At 39.4% G+C, this 23661-nt stretch overlaps 1 protein-coding gene across 3 annotated transcripts; it reads left to right on the top strand.

The window, feature by feature from the left end:
* The first annotated feature begins 1224 nt into the window (after nucleotides 1-1224).
* Nucleotides 1225-23116, top strand: hdac9b (histone deacetylase 9b). 3 transcript variants are annotated; one of them, XM_067511166.1, is made up of 12 exons: nucleotides 1229-1721; nucleotides 1951-2011; nucleotides 8009-8250; nucleotides 8614-8785; nucleotides 10658-10781; nucleotides 10912-11033; nucleotides 15513-15644; nucleotides 15899-16014; nucleotides 17478-17600; nucleotides 18551-18728; nucleotides 18820-19031; nucleotides 21085-23116. In XM_067511166.1, exons 3-12 carry the CDS (start codon nucleotides 8080-8082, stop codon nucleotides 21415-21417), a joined length of 1683 nt encoding a protein of 560 aa, XP_067367267.1. In that variant the 5' UTR covers nucleotides 1229-1721; nucleotides 1951-2011; nucleotides 8009-8079; the 3' UTR covers nucleotides 21418-23116. The 3 variants fall into 3 exon arrangements, with proteins under 3 accessions (XP_067367266.1, XP_067367265.1, XP_067367267.1); XM_067511165.1 differs by lacking the exon at nucleotides 1951-2011 and having other exon boundaries at nucleotides 1225-1721; nucleotides 18826-19031; XM_067511164.1 differs by lacking the exon at nucleotides 1951-2011 and having other exon boundaries at nucleotides 1228-1721.
* Nucleotides 23117-23661: the final 545 nt, after the last annotated feature.

Here is a 23661-nt window from a genome sequence, read left to right on the forward strand (position 1 = left end):
TTTTTGGCTTCTTGACTGCGCTGTGATAAAAGACCGAGGGGTTAAATGTTTGTCCAGCTGAAACAACACAGTAAAACTTCTTCTCTGTTTCTCTGTAGTCGTCAGAGCACAGGACCTAAAAATAGCCATGCTGGCTCCACGCCCCTGGCTGGGGGACAGGTCAAATTATGAAGGAAGATGAAATTTTTAAAGGCACAGGCTACTTGGCTACAAACCCAGCCCAGCTTCAGTGGTACTGATAGAACATTTGACTTCAGGTTATATTAACTGCAGATTGTAGCCAGTGTGCAATTTAATATTAATTGAAAAGATTCTCACTACATGCAATGTCAGTATTCAACTCATTGTGTTGTATATATGGTTGTAATTTCTCAAATCCACGATTAAAGGTATCAAGGGTATTTTAAGCAAATGGGATGTGTAATTGTGGGGAGTTTGAGAGGTGTATGCAGTTATGATCGTGTTGTTATAGCATCTTACAGTTGGCATCCACGGCTAGTTGAAAGCATGCTTCCTGAGTAGCAGCACTGCCCTGGATACACACTGAACCACACATATACTGAGCTAATGCAGTGAGCTTACACTGAGTCCTAATGAACACCGTGTTCATATGGTGACTTTGCTCATTGAACAGTTGACACATCTTTTGGGGATTTTATCGCACAATTAGATGCTATTGTATTCGTTAAAATTGTGTTGTATTTGTAAAAAATATATAAAATAAAAATACAACAGCATTTGTTAAAATATATAATAAAAAAAAATCTAAATAGAATTTTTTAAATTTGTGAATCAGAAGATAAGCAGCTGTTTTATACACCTTTGGTATAACACAGCACAGAGGTGAAAATTACATTTGCCTTATTTAGCACATTAAGGCAAAAATGGATCATTCCAACCTTGTACCCAGGTACAAGAGAACAAAATGAAAGCATAAATAGAGCAAGTGAAAGAGACTGGTTCAACAATCAGAAAAGAGAGAGAGGAATCAAGCCTCCATCTGCAGAGAGGGAGTCAGGAGACATGCCTTCTGGCAGGAGCTAAAGAAGACAGCTGTGTTTGGTGTGGTATTTTTAAACGCATCAATGCTGCTCCAATCCCCGCGCCTTGCCTGACCTATTTTTAGCCAGGGCTGGCCATTGTTCTATTTCTGTCACCTGTGGGCCACGCAGTTGTTGATTCACATGCAAATGAAGCTTGCTCCCTCCCTGGCTCGCATTACTGCCTCAGCGAGGTGCTCAGTACACAGTACACAGCTTTCTTAGCAACTCAGCTTAACATTTTTCTCAGTCTCTGCTCACAGGGGAGAAAAAAGCCACAGGCTGGAGAAAAAAAGGGAAAGAGGAAGATCAAAAAAAGCTGGACTTGCCATCTTCTCCTAACTGTGTTTGTGATTGAACTAGGCTGAGACAGGGCTCAGAGAGGGGCAGCCCTGCAGAGAGAGTGAGCAGTTTGTCTTATTGCTCTACAGTGTGAGCAGTTTCTCAGAGGAGGAGGCAGAGGAAGGGAGAGAGTTGCCTGTTGTCGTGGTCTCTCCCCTGAGTGGCTGAGGGGTGGCTCTTGGTGACAGGAAACACAAGGCTTGCGATGAGACCTGAGCGCTGAGTGGAGTATGCTGCAGACGATTTACGAGGGCGAGTCAAGTTTCTCAACAACAGAAGGGCGCGTTGGACACCAGCAGCTCCCCGGCCACAGCAAGATGCACAACGTGAACAGCTCAGGTGATCACACAGCCTTGTGTTTTTACGTGTCCCGAGGAATCTCTTTTTTTTTCCTCCTGTCTTTTTTCTCTTCTTTGCATTCCAAGCTCTGTAGTTCCCTCTATTACTGAATGTGTTCCTACTTTCCTGCTATCTTAGCTCCTCTGTGCCTCTCTCGCACACATTCACTCTGTCCCTCTCTCCCTCTCTTACGTACTCTCAACTCTTTGCTCCCATTCTGTGTGAAAAGAGAACGCAAAGCTACTCAGCACAGCAGCGTGGTAGGATTAGGCGCTTCTTCCTGAATCAAGGTATTTACTCTTATGATTACATACACTGCTTTATGAATTGTGTTCCACTTTGGGACTGTTAAAGTAATCTGTTTTCAAAGATATGTTGTAATGAGTTCAAAAGTTTATCTCCTTTTAACAAAACACATAGAGTGTTGCTTTTCTTCTAAACAGAAGAATAGGTGTTGACACTATTCCCATGCACTAGTTGCATGAAATGAGTCACTGTAAATGTAAAAGGGATGTTGTGTTTTGCGAGCTTCCATGTCCGCATGCAGTTTTCAGGGAACAGGAAAAACAGTGACAAAAATACTTGGGAAACAACTCAGAGGTTTCTGTTAGGATATTTACCACAGACTACTGTTCTATTTGTGAACTGAGAATTGAATTGCAGAGTACACGGCTGACATCAGTATGAGTAATCGTCTATTCACTTATTGACTCAAGGTGAGTCACACCTGATTTGCTTAGATTTGTTTTGAGTTTGTGGCTATTGATAAAGTGTGAAAGTCATCTCTGGAAATAAGTGCAGAGTTGAAGCATTGTTCTCTGTGAAAACATTGTCATGCGTGTGGCAAAGTGGCGACTGAGTCATGAGTGTGTTTAATTTACTGAAAAATATACTATGACCTTTGAGTTGACACTAGGTTGTCTACAATGAGCAAACAGCAAGAGGCAAAAAGACAAAATTTTAGGCTAATTGTTAAATGGGCATTTTTGGTTTCTTTGCAATAACTCAACTATTTTTACTGTAAAAGATTTGAGTCATTGATAAAAGGCAAAAACTGTCACATCAGAAAAACTAAATCACAGCCCTTGGTTTAACTCATCCAGACTGCATCTGGATGTTTGTTAACATCCAGATGCAGCGGGCTAAACGTGAGGAGATATAAAAATAATGAACTTGAGGATGACAAGGAGATGACACATTCCATCTGTGTCAATAGAGCAGGATAGTTGACTACCACAGCAGGGCTTTCTTTCTCTGTCTTATTGGCCTTTCAGCCAAACAACAGACTGAGCGCCTGAATCCAAGCCCCTTGCTTATTCTGTGGGTCAGCTATTCTTAGGTGTGTTATTTTCAGATTATGGCATTAGCCTGCTAAGATTAGGCGTCTGTGCGTTATCATTCCATCTCAGCATGCTCCTGATATAACAGTGGTTGGGAACAGATATTTATAGAGAACTCTATCATTTGCCTGTTTAATTTGTTCTTTCCACTTGATAGTAAATCACCTGACAGTGACTAACATTATCTATCTAAAAATGCTACTCTAGAATGCCTTGTATGAGTTTCATAGTGTCATTTGCAGAGCAGACCCGTAAGAAAGCCCCATGGTTGAGGTATTTATTTTCTCGGTATTAATGTTTTGGGATAATTCTTTCGTGACAAATGCTGTTTGTGAGGTGATTCTTGTGTCAGCTCAGTAGGTCGTTGTTTTAAAAATCGGACAACTTCCATACTCTTTACTGCTTTTCAAGTGGAACGTGAAAATAAAGCATATAATCATTTTGTTTTCAGTAGCGTCAAAGCTCTGATACGATGGTTCTCATATTGGCTCTCCAACAAGGGGAAACTAATTAGTTACATCTAATTCAAAATATCATGTAAAATACCATGCAAGCTCTCTTTAATAGAGACCTTTCAGACAATAACAATGCTGCACCTTTCAAGTCCTCTTGTCTGTATCCTGTCTATTCAGGTTGCTACAGTGTGAATTTCAAATGCTCATTGCTAAAGCGAAAATAACATTTTGTTTCAGTTGATCTGATGCCAGTGCTGTCCAAAGGACAACTGGATAATAAAAAAATGGACAAAGGAAGTGGCTAATTGTGATCTACAGTTTTTTGTGTTTTCTCACTCTTTTTGTCTCAGTACATGCTTAGTGCATGTCCTGTTGTGAGTTGTTTTGCAAGACGGTTTGCATGATGGCAGGACAGGAGAAAACTGGGTGGTTCGGCTCAGCTCTCTTTGTTAACAGATAGCTTGTAAGCCACAGCTCTGGCTTAGCTACAAGGACGAGCCTGACTCTTAAAAATAAAGACCTGTTTCCTGGTTTAGACATGCCAGCTGCTCAAAATAACAAGGCACTTAATAAGAGATCCAGCACCACATTGCAGTCCCAAGCATCAGCTTATTTTTACCCTCAAACATCTTCTGTATCTCTGGTTCTATTTATACTGTCTCATACAGTTATACTGGGTATTTAGATCAGCAACCATCTCTATTCCTCAATAAATGCTTGCACCATACATGTTCAAAGTGTCAACATAGTGTGCCTTGTGTGCGCTATGTTTATTTAATAAATGCTAATCAGTAATAATATATGATAAAAAAGACCAAAAAACATGGATTTTATTGCTCAAAACAAAACTCCTTTATACACACACTGGAACACAGACGAAGCAATGGATTATCCAGTGCTACTGTTGAACTTCACTTTAAATTATATAATTATTGAGACTACAACTAATCGAGAAGTTGTGTCATCCTTAACATTAATAATTAAAATGTTGCTCTTTAACTTCTTGCAAATATGACTGTTGCAAGACAATATACGCTAAAAATGTGTTTAATATTTATGAAAAACAAAGTGAAAATATTTGTCCACATTTACCTTTTAAAACTAAGCCATTTTCTGTGTGTTGCAGACACCAAAAGATTATGTATCTTTAAGTGCAAACTAACTTGTAAGGTATAAGAATTAAGTTATATCAAGTGGGTAATGATGATGACATTAGAATCTCTCCTCTCACATTAGTTGTAATTTTCTGTACATTACTCTAAAATGACAAGGGGATCTTTAAAACTGGTAAAGTCACACATGCCTGCAAATTACCCTATGTTGACAATATTATACTGTATGTACCTAATGTATTTCAGACTACTCATATGTAATAGTAATGACACAGCTGATATGTGTGTCTTTCCTCTCTGGGGTGGAAAACTTGCTAATGTGGCCTAAGGCAAAAAAGACAACAATCCAGCATCTCAAATTAAGGGTGAGATTGTCACACTAACCACCACCAAGGCTAACGAGAGGCAGATCTGTTATAGGAATAAACACTTCAGGGGCACTGGCGGTGCGACGCTGCAGTGAGTGTGGTCACAGGGCATGAGTCACCCTATCCCCCCTTGGCAGCTCCTCTAGTGGGAAGAATTTGGGCATGGGACATGGTGCATGTCACTCCCTTGTGCTAAAAACAAATTTGCGACCTGTCATTCATAAATCTTTTGTTTACCAGCCCTGAGACACTTCTGTGCACTTTCTATCAATAAGGAGGCACCTCACTTTCACACAAAATAAAGTGTTCATATCTAGGCTCATGATTGCCGATAGCACTTTATGACTGCTGAACTAGAAGTGACAGGGTCTTCTTTATGAGGGATCGTTTTAAAAGTGCCCTGAAAGTTACATAAATGCAACACTGCGCTTTTATTTTTGCCCCTGTTAAATTAAGCAGGCGGCCTCACAACTGTGATAGTCTTTCGCACATTGTCTATATTAAGATCATGTTCAGAAAAGCATTTATATTTAGCCCTATCTAATGTTGCTTCCGTATTCATCTCTACGTGAGTATTTTATTAATAAAATAAACTGTAGATTTCGGTTTCGGGTTGTTTTGCCATGCAATTCATTTACATACAGTAAATAACAATACATAAACAGACATATTTAGACCTTTTCTCTGTGTTTCAGTCAGCGATAAGAAAATTTTCAGTCTTAAGGAAATAAAGTGCAAATTATACTTCATGTGGTGTCTGTCAGCAGAATATAAGCATAACCTACCTAAATAGTATTATGTTCTCCCATCATTGTTATCCCATTCAGGGTTATTCTTGCCAATACAGTGGACAAAGAGTTGACAACAGGCACATGAGGCTGTTTGTGGTTTCTTCAATGGCCATTTCAGCCTTAGTTATCAGAGGTGGATTAAGCTTTTACAGTCTCCTTCTTCCCACACTTTCTGATCTTTTCAAACCACTGTCTGAGCTTCTCCAACGGGGACTCAGCTTGATGGGCTGATTAAAGTGGGAATCCTTAATGTCAGTCACAGTGAGTGTACAGAATGAAATATGAGATTAATTAGATATCACAGTGGTGAATTCTTTCAGGCAGCAGTTTTTTTAAGCTATATTTAGATCCATTAGGCAAAACGAGCGGTAAGGCTTCCTGACTCTCTGAGACCTTCAGTGGTTCACAGGTTCATGGCTGCTCCTGGAACAGGTCCTGCTACAAAAGAGTCTTTTGTCAAGTGCTTACAGTCTAAGATTAATATTCCCTTTGAGGATAGAAGGGACTGTGCTACAGGTGCCTGTTCTCTGTGCCTGGCAAGCTGTAGCCCTTCTCTGTCATTTGATTGGTGCTGTTTTTAGAACACAGAAAGAAAAATTACAGCATGGGAGTTCCCTCTAGCTGTCTTCACTCTTTGAACCTGTTTTAAGAAAACTTATCACTTATCCACTGAATTCCTACAAGTGTGTGTATGTGTGTGCTAGAGGGTTTTGTAATTTTTTTCCTCTCTATTTCTCTCTGTTGGGGACTCCTTCCTTATATAAGAGCTTAAAAGCTGATATAATAGTCAACATGTCACATTGCCACTGTAGGCAGGAGATGACATGCAGTGAGACTCGATATCTGCAGGATGGGGAGACATAATTACGTCGCCAGCGTTGCCATGGCAGCGGCAAGTTAGGGTGGTGGATACTAGGGTGTGGGGGTTGTCACAGACCAGGATTGCGCCACTTGCTTTTATGTTTCTATTTATAATCATCACATGGAATGGTGGCAATGAAAAACAGGCTACATGACAAAACAAATGGGCGGCAGTGAGCTTCACAGAATCAGTTAACAGGAGGCCACTGCTTTTTAATTGATTGCTACTGTAGACTAACACTACCTCTTTTGGCAGGTTTAATTTTGTTTTTATCTGCATTCTATTATAGTGTATCAGGACATGCTTGACAGGACTAACACAAGATGATTTATGCGAACATATAAATGTTACTTTTCTCTCATGCTTACAGGGAACAGATGGTAACCTTGCCTGTATTTGTTCTCTAAAATGTGATCCCTAAAAAGATTAAGGCAATGAATGTGCTCAATAAATCGCCCACCAGTCATTGGAATTTTAAGTAGGTTTGAATATTTCTCAGGTCTCAAAATGGAAGAGACATTAGACAGTCTGGACAATGTGTACCCTACCCTTTAATGTGACATCATGCTCACATCAGCATAACATAATGTTGTTGTTTTTTCTAGAATTGGAAAATGTATTTAATCACCGGTCAGCTAAATTCATCATCTAAATTTGGTACTTTAAAAATGCTGACAGAAATCTTCTGATAAATTTAGCTGTATACATATATAGGGCTTAAAGAGCGATGGCCTCTCACTTTAAATCTGACAATACTAGAGATAGTTGTCAAAGATAAAGACAGTTCTTACCAATGCAGACATTCTATTGTCTACTCTCAACATAAGAGATGGAAAGGTCACAGGAACATGAATTCACAAGCACGCGGGATCAAAAACTACTTTTCCTTTAATAATTTATGTTAAGAAAGGTTATCTGCATGGTGTTCTCGAGGAGACACAAAGAAGGACTCTGTTTATTTATTTATACATCACTGGGAAGAGAAGATTCATGTAAATGCCTAAACTTCAACATTTTGTTCCAGATGTCCTTTGAGTCCATTTTACAGCTCCTCCCAGTAGACACTGTGCTGACAGATGTGATCCCATGTTTGTTTGCTGAAACTATTATAATTGCAGGTTTCATAAGATCATGGGAGGAATAGAAGTGCCATTCATTTTTGAATCTTGCCAATTTCTGCCCCTCTATACTTTGTTTTTTACAATTCATATTTTTCTGTCTTTGTAATTTCCAAGTTGTTGTGCAGCTTTATACAGATGCACTATGGGCAAACCTATGCTACATGATTGCAGCTGATAAAGGTAAACATGCAATGAGACACGACAAATCTTTTATTGTCTCTGCTTCTGTGTGCAACAGTGGACATTAAGCCAGACGTGCCATTGGCTGTGGAGCCCTTATCTCCATTGGACCTACGCACAGATCTGAGGATGTTGGGCCCCGGCTCGGACCCGGGACTGTGGGAGAGGCAGCTGCAGCAAGAGCTGCTCCTTATTCAGAAGCAGCAGCAAATTCAAAAGCAGCTACTAATCACTGAGTTCCAGAAGCAGCATGAGAAGTTGACCCGTCAGCACCAGGCTCAGCTCCAGGAGCACCTCAAGGTCAGCATTGCAGTGAACAGTTAGAGGACAGCACAGCAGCATACACACTGGCAAAGCACAGCACCACAGTGTACAAAACAACAGAGCACAACACACCATGGCATAGTGTAGATCAGTTGAAAACATTAAAACTCAGGACAATGTTACAGAGTGAAGGAAAGAAGAAACAACTCAGCACAGCAAGACAGGGCATTGAGCAATACTTTACAGCGCAGCATGAGTTTTGTTTTTACAAACGAGTACAGAATAGTCCATCAAGAGAATTATAGAAAAAACAGAAGTTCACAGATGCCACTACCATTTTAAAAATATATTTATCAGTGTGCTCTCTTCATGCTGACTTGAGGCCTGCATGTTTCTCAGCTCCAACAGGAGCTTCAGGCCATGAAGCAGCAGCAGGAACTTGCAGAGAAGGAGCGTCGTCTGGAGCAGCAGCAGCAGCAGGCGAACCAGCAGGAGAAGGAGCAAGAGAGGCATTGGCGAGAGCAGCATGTTTCCAGCCTGAGCCTTCGGGGCAAAGAGCGCTGCAGAGAGAGTAAGAGCTCAAGACCGCCATTTTCACCGTCTTTCTATCATCTGGGGTGAAATGAGGAATTTTAAGGTCCTCAGGCAAAAAGCAAGCATGAGGTCTAAAATTCATAGCCCTCGCCATTTTCAATAATTTTTGCTATGCATTACCTTAGTGGGGTCTAAGTGAAATATGTACAGTATATGACAGCTGCATAATACTTTGCTGTTCTGCAGTGCTCCACTGACTGACTGAAAATACTGAGATATTGCTTGCCATGCATTATGTACAGTATAGGTTCTGTTATCACAGGATCAATAACCTATCAATTATAATTACCTGTGTGTCGCATTAGCCGTAATTTAGCTATAAAATATTATTTCATTATATTTAAATGTTTTTTTAGTTGCTGCATTTATTTGTCTTGTAGGGTCAAGGAGATGTCTGTTTAAGCCTGATGGTAAATTGTTTATTTAGATCTTGGTGAGGTGTTGTAACCGACTATAAAGATCCTGCCCAGAGAACATTTTACTGCTTCCGTTTTGCTCTGGGACAAAGTTGTGACTCTCATTCCAGCTTCATTTAGTTTCTGTTTTCTCTGATATGTTTCAGTATCTGATATGTTTCTTCAAAAATGTACTAGGAGAGGGGTAAGAAAAGAGTCATTTTTGAATAATAGAGAAACATCTAATGGCCTGTTTGCTCCTCAGAAAAAATCTGTATGTACACATTATATTACTTCCCAATGTATTAAGTACAACTAGATAATGTGCTACTAAACGAATGCAATAAAACACAGTAACCCTGCAACAAATCCTTCCTTTCATGGCCATTATAATGTTAAGTTTCAAATGGAAAATGGTAATTTTCAGTGACTACCACCTCATCTATTTCTCCTAGTGAATTTTAGGAGAATCACAATTTTGTCACTGAGCAGAGGAGAAAGATACGAGTAGTATTTTTTGCTTCTTTGTGAGTCTATAAGACAAACGTTGAATATGCACGTAATAATATGTGTCACAGAATCACCTCACTTAAATTGAAAATGGGTTTTTATTTTCAAATGTTTCATGTATAAATGTTGGTCTATTGTTCTTTGGTGGCTGACAATGTGGACATCTCAAAAGCAGTGCAAATAAAACCAAACTTTTCTGCAAGTAAGTGAGAAAACTTGTTGCTGCTGAAATTTGGCAGCGTAGCAATATAGTTTCAAATTCATGTATTGTGACAGGATTTTGATATTTGTTGTAAGTGGCAACTATGCAAATTACAAAGTTGAAATTTATCATATAGAAACAAAATATCTAACAGTGATAGGATGATGATAACAGGGTGCTTAACCAGGACATTCAACTGATGACATTAGGTTGGCCAGTGACATTTAAGCTTAGACTTTAGGAGAAAATATCTTTCAATAGCATGAGGAAAATAACTTCAGATATAGTATTTCATTTCTGTTTTTACCTTATATCTAATAATAGACATGTTTTATGACTTTGTCAGGTCAAGTAATTTAAAACTGTGCTCTGCAACTGTAATCCTCCAGTAGGAAAGAACACCAGTCTGCAGGATCACCTCAGCAGCTTGATATGGATGTAGAGTCCTAAAGCCACTAGGGGGAGATCTTCCTACATAAGTTGTGGGTTCTCTGGAGGATAGAGGAAGCTCAATCAAAAGACATTATATCAAAAAGGGAGAAAAATCTAAATGTAGGTAATTTAGGTCAGTTTTGAATACTATTAGTAGTGTAAGTTAAATTTGATATATGAAACATGAGGAAATCTGCAAGTCACAACAAGGTTAGAGTGTGATTTTTAATATTATCTAGGCAATAAAATATCATGAGTCATTGCCCCAGGGTGATCCCAATCCCTTTGGTTCTGTCTTTTGGTCTCACAGGTGCAGTGGCCAGTACTGAGGTAAAGCAGAAACTCCAAGAGTTTCTATTGAGCAAATCAGCCAAGGATTCTGTTAGCAACGGAAACAATCATTCTTTTATCCACCACCAAAAGCTCTGGTATACGTAAGTACTCTTTGTTGTTTTAGAATGCGATTGTAATAGATATAAGATTTTTAAATCACATAGAAACATAATCTATATAATTGTTGTATGATTATGTCAAAATTGTGTTGTTGTTTTTTTGAATGATCAGTTCCTCCCATCACACATCACTGGACCAAAGCTCTCCACCTCTGGGCGGCACATCCCCCACCTGCCAGTATGCTCTGCCATCACCCATAGAGAGCAAGGAAGACTTCCCCTTGAGGAAGACAGGTATGCTAAATTTCACAGCACAAACACATAAAAATGTTAATACACATAAACACATAAATACGTAAGTGTTTTAGATATTACCTTTATTTTTCATTCACTATGCTATGTTAATAATACAGTGTGTATTTGACCCTTGACAGTCAAGAGGTCTGTGTTTCTGACTGTTTACCAAGGTTTCTGATGACCTGCTAATAATATCAGTTAGGCTCATTATGACCCCTGTCTCCCTTCTCACTCCCTCAGGGTTCAACACAAAACTTTCATAAGAGGTGATGCATGACAGAAATGTAACTTAAACCTTCCTTACTTCTATTTAAATTCTTCTAAAACATACTAGTTGAACACAGGCAATAGCACTGTTTAATTGCATGTTTTCACTTCACACGTTAAAATTTTAATTACTGTTATTTGTACTGAAATTACTTTGCCATTATTTAAAAAAAACCACGTTCATTTCTATGTTACAATAATAAACCCATGTTCAAGGCCTCTCATTTGCTTAGTGGCAAATGAGAGAATTAAAGGGGATTAATTTCTCCTCAGTTATGGGCTTTAAAAACTATTTTGAAAAGACACAGGTTCCCACTGAAAAGCTGCTCAGGTTTGTTGGTTTAACATTTGAGGAACCCTTTGGGGATGCCTATGTAAATAAGAATAATTCCTGCCTCTCATGGTTGGTAAGTGCTCACCAAGCTAAAAACTTCATAATTTTGCAATGAGGTCACTAAATTACATTATGCCCTTTTCCCTTCTGTGTCTCCTTTAATTACATTGGAAAACAATTATACATGTTGAGTTGTTTAACTACAGGCCTGTCATGTTGTGTATACACAATTTAGAGATCAGGCAAAGGAATTATACTTTTTAAAATTGCTGAATGGCAAAAACAAATATTAGAAAGGGAGATTGAAACTTGGAGGGCTTTTATATATTGTGATCACTTTGAATCATACAATCTTCAGAAGTGGATCTTCTCTAAATATATATTTACATCTCTGAGGCAAGAATTTAGACCTACAAGGTATGGAGTTGCCTCACAAATGTAATAACCAGTGGAAAACAGTTTGCTGAAATAACAGAGAGTTTGTATATTTCTAGCATTGTTTGCCCTTCACTATGAATACACAAAGACAGCTTTAAACAAATAACTGGATGGATAAAATTTCTCTCCCTCTGCTGCTCAAAGGCATTTTCGTTGTTTCATTCATTGTTAAAATCGAACCTGACTCTCTTGCGTTGATAAGACTATTTCTTTCTTTTTGGATTCCTGAATCTACAGTATATGTGGTCATTTCCTGCTCAGGCTTTCCTCCCCCACTTCCTGTCTGTCTTCATTAAAATCCTCTGAGAGCTTGGCACGCGAAGTGGATACACAAAGGTAGTGTTATTCCCCGAGCCACTGGCTGTCACTGATAGCTGATTGGCAGGTGTTGCCAAGTTAGGACTGGCACAGGCAGGATGAGCCTCGACAGGCGTGTTTGTTTAGGCAAAGATAGCTCTTTCAAAACAAAGTGGAGATGACTTCAATGCACCACGTTAGACTCCCTGCTGCTTCATTTCACTGAAGGGCAAAGAATAATCTTTTTCTAGTTGCATTTAAGGTTTACATTGGGGTTTATGATGTGCATGTAATACTAAATATATTCTGTGAGGCTAGGTAACACGGTGATCAATAAATCTTTTGAAAAGATTGCATGAATGGGTTTCTTAGAGCTGGAAAAAGAAACAAGCAAGTACAGGTTTTTGTTGCTCCACTTAAAGCAAACTTCTTATCATGTGTTTCTGAAAATACGTTTATAAAAACAATCTTCAAATTTAAATTCATATTAAGCAGTCTATTTTACAGATAGAGTATGTCAATGTAGCACCAGAATAGGTACTGTATAACCAACAATACGATACACAATCAGTAGACATGATAGATTCAACCATAAAATAGTATTAAACATGATCAATCTGTGCTTTGATCTCTACTATGAGGAGTCCTATTTATAGTTTATCACTCTTAAAAACACAGGGTGTCTTGGCATCACATACATATTTTTGCTACCTTAAAAGTAGTTCAAAGAATTTCACGTAATTAACTTGTTTACTTGAAATATAGGTTCTTTGTTTTACTTCCAAGGACTAGAATAGACTGGACCGAGGGCATGCGATAGTCTCTGGCAAGAATAGTTGCAGCTTAGCAGTAAGTGCAACACCCTCACTGGTCTTGACCCAGTTACCAAATGTGTGCGTTCAGCAGGTGCAAAAAAGACTTACAAAGACAATTCTGCAAAGGTAAAAGTATATAACCCAAAGTAGAAGAAAGTAAAGTTTATTTGGAAACTACTTATGTTATATCACATTGTTGATTGTTTGACATAGAAAATCTAAACTGTGTGACTGCAATTTTGGTTTAAATGTTCATTTTGTGAAGTTAAAGGAACATTAAGCAGTACACGTTCATTCATCCATTTCAGCATTGCTTTAAACAAGAATGTCAGACAAAATGCATAGCAGGCCTCCTCATGCACTGAAAACACAGCTCAGCTTTCCACAAGGCCATCTGTCCAAGTGTAGGCTCTAATGGACACAGACATTCACAGTGACAGCAGAGTTAAAATTCTGATTAAGTGAAGATAGCATAACACATTCACTTGCAAAGCCACTAGCCCTGCAGCAACACTTTCAAATGTAATGAGGTGACTGATTTATGGCTGTGATATATTGCAGGCATTACTGTATGTTTTCGTTAACTGCGAAGCCAGTTCAGAAGTGCGTATATGCTTTGCTGCTGCCAACATTGTCTCCTGTTGCATCGTGCACCGGGGCATTTTTTCCATGGAGACCAGTGAGAAAGTGTTTGTTCCCATGCTGCTGTCTAGCGTTCCCGTGGCGACCAATTGGGATGAGAAGCTTGGTGGCAGCAGCATATAAAAATAGAAAGCAATCAAGGCAGTAGGGCGTGAAGCAGATTCATACGGCTCCCAACAGCGTTTTCTCTCCATTTATCTCTCCTGTCTTCTTTCTTCCTCTCTCACCCTCTTTCATTTTACCTCACACCCACAGGATTAGAGGTCTGTGCCACGTATTAGGGAAGAAGGTTTTGCTGCTTTTGACAAAAGCCAGAAATAGCAGCATCTGGCCCACTCTCCTGGCTGTGCCCCCATCAACGCTCCCTCTCCTCCCTGCAGTGCTCCCACGTCAGAGCCCGATTTCCCTATGTATAGTTAGATTTTGTACACATTGCAAGAGACCCATTTAATTATTGATCTGTACTAAATAATTGAAACGGGTTGGCTATTGTGTAAGAGAAGCTTTACATAACTTCAATACAGATTTGTGCTCTGGCTTCCAGTCAAAAGACCAGCTTATCTTTTCTGCTTGTTTATTTGCATGTGTGAAGCTAGCTTTGGAATTCCATAATCCAAGGAGTTGGTGGGAAATTTATATCAGATGCATTGACCCAATGAGTCACCGTCATTGTGACTAGACAAGAACATAGAAGACGATTCAGCATTTAAATATCATAGCATTTACCAGTTATATAAATAGCATTTTATACTATTTATATAACTGATGCCCCTATTTCGGTCTTTTAGAATCTTTGCATTATATTATTTTTCTAATGCCCCATCTATGCCACTCATAGATTTTTAAAATAAGTGTACTAATTAGGGATCTTTTTTTTCATCAAAGTTTTGTTGGGCTGTACTACTTGTAATGCTTTGGGATTTTATTAAATGTCCTTCCTGGAATATTAAGTCATCTTTAATATTATTTTAAATTCCAACCTCTTGGGTTAGCGTAGATTTGGATGTCAGATCTGCCCCTGTAAAAAAGAGTAACCAAGATTAATAAGAATTTGAATTTTTAATCAATAGAATATGGAATTGAATACATTTTTCAATATATGACAATTCCATTATATATATACCATGTGAAAGGCTCGACAGCAGTATGTTTATTGTGAAGATACTTTGTCAGCTTTTCTGTCAGCACTGATGGACTGAATTTGTAGGTCGGGACTTCAGGCCAGAATGTGTGTGAGTGTGTGAGTAGCATGTTCAGACTGTGTATTCAGATATCTCTGTTTTGCATTAGGAGCAGGGGGTGTGGGGAGAGCCTGAAACATCTGCCATGTTTTTGTGTTAGTTTAACTGTTGCTACTGTATCAGACTGTGGTCACCAAGGCGGCAGGTAGCGGACTATTTCACTTAGAGCCTGTGTGTTACTCAACCTAATTTAGTCCAGATGAGGTGGAAATGAGCCCAATCCTGACTCATTTAATTTATCTGAAACCTGCTCTGAATTTCACCAAAACTTAAATTGTTACACGTTGAAGTATAACATTTTTTTTTTTACTTCTCTTTTAGTTTTCTCTTATTTTATGATTCTTTCTTTGATAATAATTTCCATCAAGCTGTGTAAAGTCAATCCTTTTCATAAAAAACATGTCACAGTACAATAACAAAATATCTGTATTTTATGTTTTAGCCTCTGAGCCCAACTTGAAGGTACGATCCAGGCTGAAGCAGAAGGTGGCAGAGAGGAGGAGTAGTCCAATGCTAAAGAGAAGAGATGGAAACATGATGACTCCATACAAGAAGAGAGCCCTGGAACTAATGGGTATGCAGCTACAAATTAGTATTTGTTTTTCTGAGAAGCAGCAACATTACAACATTTGTGAAAATTAGTGCATATCTTATTATCATATGTTTAATTTTGAATACAGAGAGGCATAATAATCATTCATTTTTCAGTGCGGTAACATATTATTGTAAACTGTTGTGAGGATATAGCTGTTATATCAAGCCTCTGTATATGTATGTTATGTGTAGAGACTAAACATACATTGTGTCTAACAACTTGATGTTTTATAGACTCTACACCCACAAACAGTGCCCCTGGCTCTGGTCCCAGCTCTCCCATTGGAGCCTCCAGTGCGTTGGGGGCTGAGAATGGACCCTCCTCTCTGCCTACTACCACAAAAACTGAGGTATGTTTATAAATCATGAACATTCAGATTGAGCTGCCCACAAAAAAATAAGTAAAAGTCTTACTTAAAAATGGTAAAAATGGTCTACATGGAAATCTTGTCTGTATTAAAGCTACAATTTTATGTCAGGGATCGAAATACCTGTCTGCCATTCTGTTTGCAGCTTAAAAAACAGCCAGGTGTCCTCTGTCTGTTATTCACCATTGAAAATTGCTTCGCAAACTGACATTAAAGATGCCCAGCTTGACACACACCTAATTTTCCTAAGTTTGCTTTTGTAAAGAGGACACATTATACAGGAAAATAAATTTACTCTATCAATGTTAACGTTCTGAACACAAACAATGAAGAACATCAGTAGAAATGAAAATGCAGCAGACCCTTCTATCCAACAGTTTTTTCCAGATGTGCTGGACAATGAGTTTTATATTTTGCCAATAAAAACATTTTTAGTTTGGCTGTAAGGTTGCTGTTGGCTTGTCATGGTGCTGTGTCACTGGCCTGGCTGCATGCCTGTTTCTGAGTTGTTCTGCGGCAATTCCCCAGATTCATGGCTGACCAGAGCTGCTCCCTTTGGACTGGACTCACAAAGCGGACCATTATGGAGGGTGGCAGTTATGACACATCTCTGAATGATCTTAACAGAACAGCTGTGTTTTCCTTAACAATCGCTGTTTACTCTCCCGGGGACCTCCAGTGACACAGAAAAGGGAGAGGTGCCCTGACATCAGGCTGAAGGTTTTCGCTTAGGGAGACAGACAAATTGTAGAGTTTAATTGATATCCCAGACACTGGTAGACAAAGACACCCACATGCTAACAACATAAACACACATGATTGTGATTGTACCGACCCAAGCTGAGGTTCTCATGAAAGGCATTAGTGGACTCCAGGGCTGCCCGTGGACCTCATGCCTGTTGCAAAAGCAAGGTGTGTTTGTGCACCGTTACATTAGGTATCCTTTTTCAGAGGGAACAGGTCCCTTGGGTCAAATATGGGCCGGATATCCACATGCAGGTCACTGACTACTGGTAGGGTTTGGATGGATAAACATGGCTGTTCCAAAACCACATGCTGGTCCACTGCTCTGCTGGGTACAGGAAGTATGCCCCAGTGCTGATGTTCTCTGAGAGAGTAGCCTAAGGGTGGGGACCAGGGAGTAAGAACAGGCAGCACAGCGACTAGGAACAGAAGAGGGTGGAGTGGTAGATTTAAAGCTTTCCAATGTTTTATTATAATGTTTCATCTTAGCTGGTGCCATTCTGTGAAGCTCCAGGAAAATTTCTGACATTCTTTTTTTATCATCCATTGTAAAAACGCATACCTGTCTGTTTGCAGCAAGAACTGCTGTTTGTCATAGTGCAGTAACGTTTATGCCGCAGCTCATGTTGCCTTTAGATTTTTAACTCTCTTGCCTCCTCCTAATTCTCTGTGTTTTCCTCTATCCTGTATTTTTGATATAGAGATGGCCTTCACAGCCAAGGTTATTCCGACCTGAGGGATCTATGTCCATGCTGAGTTTATATACTTCTCCCTCCTTGCCCAACATCTCCTTGGGGCTCTCAACTGCATCCTCACCCATTAATGTGAGTGCAAATCTTTCTTCTGTTCTAGGTAATGGGTGTGTTTAATATGAAATCCTGCTTACAGTAATGCAGCAGTTTGGTCAGTTTATTGTTGGTAAACTCTAACTTGCTGTTCGTCTTAGTTCTCTGTACTACAAGTCGTTGACCTGCGCCCCCAAATGATTTTATCGCCCTTAGATAAATATTGTTCTGCAGTACCTTGTGTCAGGCATACTCTTATCTTTCCCTACTACCTCATTTATCACAGCATTTCCAAGTCAATTCAAGTGCAACTCCTGATAACACAGCAATGATATATCATCATTTAGCTCACTGGAACATTCCACAGAGGCCTGTTCATCAGCTGCACTGACTTCTAACCATCTCTGATGGTCTCAGCATAGCCTAGTCAGTGATTGGTATACAAAATATATTAATTCACAAAAACATTCCCTTTTATGTATTTGTAGAGGCAGGCTTTGTGAAACATGTTCTGTGGAATTATTTTGTGAAACATTTTCTGAGGAATTACTTTGTTATCAGATCAATTGTGTAAGGTGGAATTCAATAAATGTTCAGTTTTTGTCATAAAATGATCCCTGGAGTGGATAATGTTTAGACCACCGGACACGAGTAAGCCTGCCTCTACAGTATTATGGATTATTGGTTTTGGCTGCATGGTGGTAGGGTGGTTAGTACTCCTGCCACTCAGCTGAAAGATTGCAGGTTTGCATGTTCTTCTCGTGCTTGTGAGGAGATTTCCTACACAAGATAGGCGGTTACAGATAATGGATGGATGTATAATTATTGGTTATTATTATTATTATTATTATTATTATTATTATTATTATTATTATTATTATTATTATTATTATTATTATTATTATTATTATTATTATTATTACAGTCCTACAGTAAAACAGACAAAAACCGACAAACAGTCCTAGTAACCATCTCATATCTTTTCTTAGGCTGCCATTGGGTTAAAAGACAGATCGACAGAAATCAGAAATGGGCTGCCTGGGCATCTTCTGGGGCCTGTGCCCCTTCAGACAGGTCTGGAGTCTAAGGTGAGCCCCAGTCACCAGGCACTCCTTCAACACCTTCTCCAGAAAGAGCAGATGAGACAACAGAAGATATTTTCCTCTGGTGAGTCTTCTTTTCTTGTCTTAAATTATTTTGTGTTACTATTTTATAATATCATTTATAAAATGATTGTTGTTGATTTTTTCTGGTAAAGGCCAAGGCCACCAATCCCACCATCAGTCCCCGCTAGCTATGAAAGATCGCCCCTCCAGCAGTCGGCCCAAACTTCCAAAACACCGGCCCTTAAACCGGACTCAGTCAGCTCCACTGCCTCAGAACACACTGGCCCAACTTGTCATCCAGCAGCAACACCAGCACTTTCTGGAGAAACAGAAACAGTATCAGCAGCAGGTCCATATAAATAAGGTATTCTGCTGTTCATCAATATTTAAATCACATGGGGGGAATTTTAACCGTAAGCTTGCTTTTCCCAGCATTCTGTAGTCATGTTTAGGCCTCATGAGGTCTTATTTTACTGCAGGGAGTCCGATTTAATCCTTGTAGGTACACAATTGCTCATCTATTTTTAGCCTTTTGTAAAATAATCTCTGGTAGTGAAAGTTTATAGAGCCTGGCTATAGTCTTCTCTTCTGTGGAATCTTGGTGTTATTTCTGTGAAGCAAAGAACTGCGGCCTGACTTCAAATGGGGAAGAAATGCTTCCCCTGCACTAATTCTGTTATCATAGCTTAAGGCATCACTGCTGTTCACATGCTAACTATGTGAAATTCAATTCAGCTAAGTTCAAATGAAGGAAAAAGTGCGCAGAATACATTTTGTTCCTCTTTGGCAATATTTGTGCTTCTGTTAGCTGGCCCAGGTGACCTCGCTATACACAGAGTGTAATTATTCTTGTGAGGGACGTGTGTGAGGTGGCCGAAACTGTGAAAGGCAGCATTGTGCAAGCTCACATACTGATGGGTTCCAATGCGGGGCACTGAAAGAACCATGGGAACCATAGAGCAACTCTTACCTAGAAGTAATAAAAATCACAAAGCACCATGAGCACTTACTGACTTGTACAGTATGGATGTAAAACTTTAACAGTTTCTGTTTTAATTCCTCAGTAAGGCTATTGCAGAGTTAGTTTTCAGCTATAATTTCTGAAAAGTAGCGTTAGTAGTTCATTTGATTTATAGAGGGATTAATTGTAACTTCTTGTTTAGAAAGACATGAACCCGGCCCCACTGTGATCACTCAGGCCAATGAGATCACAAGTAAATCCTCTGTAAGTGGAGGTTATAAATGGCCGCTAATAAGGGATGAGCCCTCGGTGTTTATTGAGAGGGATCGCTGAAACATTGCCCTAATTAATTTCCTAGCAATGGCTTGTGTACGGCTGTTTTTAAACGCCCTTCAATGCGTGCAACAGTAGGGGGCACTAATGGAAATTTACAAGAGCTTAGGGATTTTTGGAAGAGGTATGAACAGGTATACTAATGCCAAGCTAATGAGGCTAATTATTATTGCGGAAGGGATATTTTTTTGCAAGGCCTGCTTTACTTAGACAGCGATGTTGTTGATTACCGAGTGTCAAGACTGGTCATTTGTCCTGTTTAATGAGCCCTCTGGTGGCAGAATAATTGTATCAAGTCAACATTACAGTGGTTCAGACGTAGTTAAGCTCAAAGACACTGAAACATCCCTCATTTAGGCTGAACTCAGGTGCCTGTTTGTGCTAATAATTGTTTGTGTCTCGCACTCTCACTCCTGTTAAAATATTGAGTTTGCTGCTGTTTACCCTCTTTCAATTATTGCAACAACGTCCTTTGGTCAATTTGATGTCTATTGACACTGAAACCCAAATGGACCTAATAATCAGAATGGAAAATTACTTTAAATCTGCATGTAGTTTGATGTACATTTTTACCTGTAAAACAAGTTCTGTCTTGATTTGATGCATATGTTCTTTGATATCCTATACAGTAACACACTCATCCGCCACTCACCACCACTCACCCTGGCCCCAGTGTTAGCAGAGTATAGACATATTTTACCAAAAAAAGAAAAAGAGCTTGCGCGTTGTTTAAAAAAAAACAAGTGAGTGATACTTCTGTGAATCCTCTGACCTGGGATATCCACCATTATTAAATGAAACCACAGCAACTGGCTAGAAACTTTTATCAGTTGGACCTTTCTGTCTGACATTTTCTGTCATGTTTGTTATATTTGTAATATATGTAGTATATAGTAGTTACACTAGTTTAGTATTGTTAAATGGGTGTGAATAGGTAGATGATGACAGTACCCTTATTTTTAAAAAAGTTAAATCCATCTGCATCTCTCTGGTCTCAGTTGCATGCTTATTGTTATTTATGTGGAACTGCTGATATTTTTAGCATTGCAATGACAAAAGTTTGATGTTAAAGTTGTTTGGCTGTGGGGTAGCATCATTAATATGGAGCAAATGTGTTTTGCAGCTGTTGTCCAAGTCCATTGAGCAGTTACGTCAGCCCAGTGCACACCTGCAGGAGTCAGAGGAAGAGCAAGAGGAGCAGCATAGAGAGCAAACAGAGAGCATGCAGGAGGACAGGCTGCCCCCTGGAGGAGTCATCCGGAAGCACACTCTCAGCAGTAGCAGCAGCAGTGGCTCTAGCAGTGACCTACCCGACGCTCATTATGGGGTCATCAAGGTCAAGGAGGAGCCAGCTGATAGCATGGATGATACTCTGACCAGTCAGAGCTTAGAGTCAGAGCAGAGCACCTACCTTCACCAAGTCAAAGGGAGACTGGTGATAAGAGCCATGATCTGAGGAAGGAAAAGGATGAGATCACACACTTGCAACATTCGCAGATAAATAAGTCTCTACATACATGTGCATCTACACCTCTGCAGTTTACACTAACACACACAGATACGCACACGCATTACACAGTAGATCACCTCTCCCTGTCACAACATATGACCCCTCATCACTCAGCTGCAGCCTCAGCTCATCCCACACTCTTAAGACTTTTTTGGTTTGTGATATTTGTGAAGTGATCTCTGTAAAATATGTACGTTTCACTTTCGTGTATATAATATGAAAACATTTTAGGACTGTTCTTTTTAAGAGCTGCTTTGGTTGTCATCAGTTTGCTTAACTGATTAAAGTTTTATGTACATATTCTGTGAATTTAGCATCATGCATATTTCTATAGGGAAGGTTGAGGAGGTGTTCAGCTTTGAAGAGCCTACTTATGTTCCTGTTGTGTAAAATTTTGCCATAAATGTTTTGAATGCTCTTCTGTCCAGTTCAGCGTTGAGAATTACCATAAAGTCCGTCAGTGTTTTAAAGTTTAAAACAATAGATACACTATAGTTCTCAAAAACTTGTGACACTGCCCCATTTTAAGTGGTCTCAGAACTACTAAAATAATGAACATCTGTCTTAGAGCAAATGTATACTTAAATCCTAAGAGAGAATGCTCCCTTAGGGCAGACTTTTGTGCTGGGAGTGATGTTGCCATTGGAATATGGTCCGTTGCTCATATTGCAATTTGAAGGATAAAGCACTAAATCCCTGCTTGGGTGTGCAGGCATCTCCCAACACACCCCTAGTCTCCATAGCTCTCTCTTAGAGCAGTCCCAGAGCCAGGGCCCTGTGTTAGGCCAAGCTCTCCTCCCTCTCTCCCTCTGGGTCCAAATCAAAGCTCGGCCGGGTTCCTGCCCAGCTTTCAGCAGAGGAATCAGACAGAAAGAAGGAGAGAGAGGGCCGGGCAGGAAATGCCTTCTAGAAGCCAGGAGTTGGAATGATTCATGTGTGCAGGAATGCTGAGAGAGGAGGACCTGGGGTTGGAGGAGTCCAAGGGGCAAGGCTTGAGAATTGATTTACTGTCAAGGAGAATTACAAAGTAAGTGGGGAAATGGTTAAGCAAGTCCGTTTTAAGGGGAATCGCTTCCTTCGTATTCCCCATTGGCATGCTTACCTCAACATGCAGGTTTGATGTTACTTAAATAAAAAAAAAAAAAAAAAACAACCCTGGATGGGACCTTGCATCTTCTTTTTTTTTCCTTTTTTTTTTTTTTTTTTTTTTTTTTGGAGCCTGTTTTCCCTGAAAGTGCCCATTGCAAAATGTATAGTCTGTCTTAAAGTGATCAATCACATGTATTGCATAGTTGTAAACCTTCCTGTTTCATTTGTACTGTTGACTAAATGTAAACAAAAATGCTAGTATGGGGTTCTGTGTTTGAATTCATGTGAAAATCAGAACTGTCTGTCTTATACTGTACATTCAGATTGTCCGGTTTAAATGTTTTTAGTGTAAGTAAACACAATCAGAACAATGTGAGTCTTGTTCTTTTGCTCCTTTGATTTGGTTGTAACGAGAACCCCTTTGCTGCCAGTGGGGGGTGGAGGTGGAAAGGGTGACAGTCCCGTGGTCTGTTCATAGCATTTGCATTTTTTTTTTCTCCTTTTTTGCCTTGTGTGATAAACTTTTTTTTTTTAAATAAAGCTTATTTACCTTTGATGTTCATGGATTTAAGTCTCAAAGTAAAGCAAACAAATCACACCACACTCAGTTGTTGGTTTCAAAAACCTTCAGAACTTTGTTTTTTGTATTTTAATACATGATTTTCATTTCTTACAAAATCAAAATCTCAAATGAACTGCGCAAATCATTAGTCTAGCTTGCTTTTTCCCACACAGGTCCTATATCCACTCTCTTTATTTTCAGAAGACCTATGTAACCCTTTAAAGGGAGCTTAAAAGGCTTTCAAAACATTTCTTTGATGTGAGCAAGCAAGGCTTCTTGTGGCAGTATTAGAACAGTCAAGATAAGGTGAGCTGTGAGCGAGTGATATATGACTTGTGCTAATACTTTCTAACCAAGCTTAAGCAATTTCACAGCCAGCTTAGTTCATGGGACCAGCTTGATATGTTATACACGCTATATGTATGAGGCTGGAAAAGTTGACTGTTAGACTAATGTTTCTTTGTGCAACAGTCAGAACTTCTTCATATAAAAATGGTGACCAGTCCATCTTTCTACAAAGTCAGAAGACCTTCATGTAG

The sequence above is a fragment of the Channa argus genome, chromosome 7 (assembly GCF_033026475.1).
Source record: "Channa argus isolate prfri chromosome 7, Channa argus male v1.0, whole genome shotgun sequence".
Taxonomy (NCBI): domain Eukaryota; kingdom Metazoa; phylum Chordata; class Actinopteri; order Anabantiformes; family Channidae; genus Channa; species Channa argus.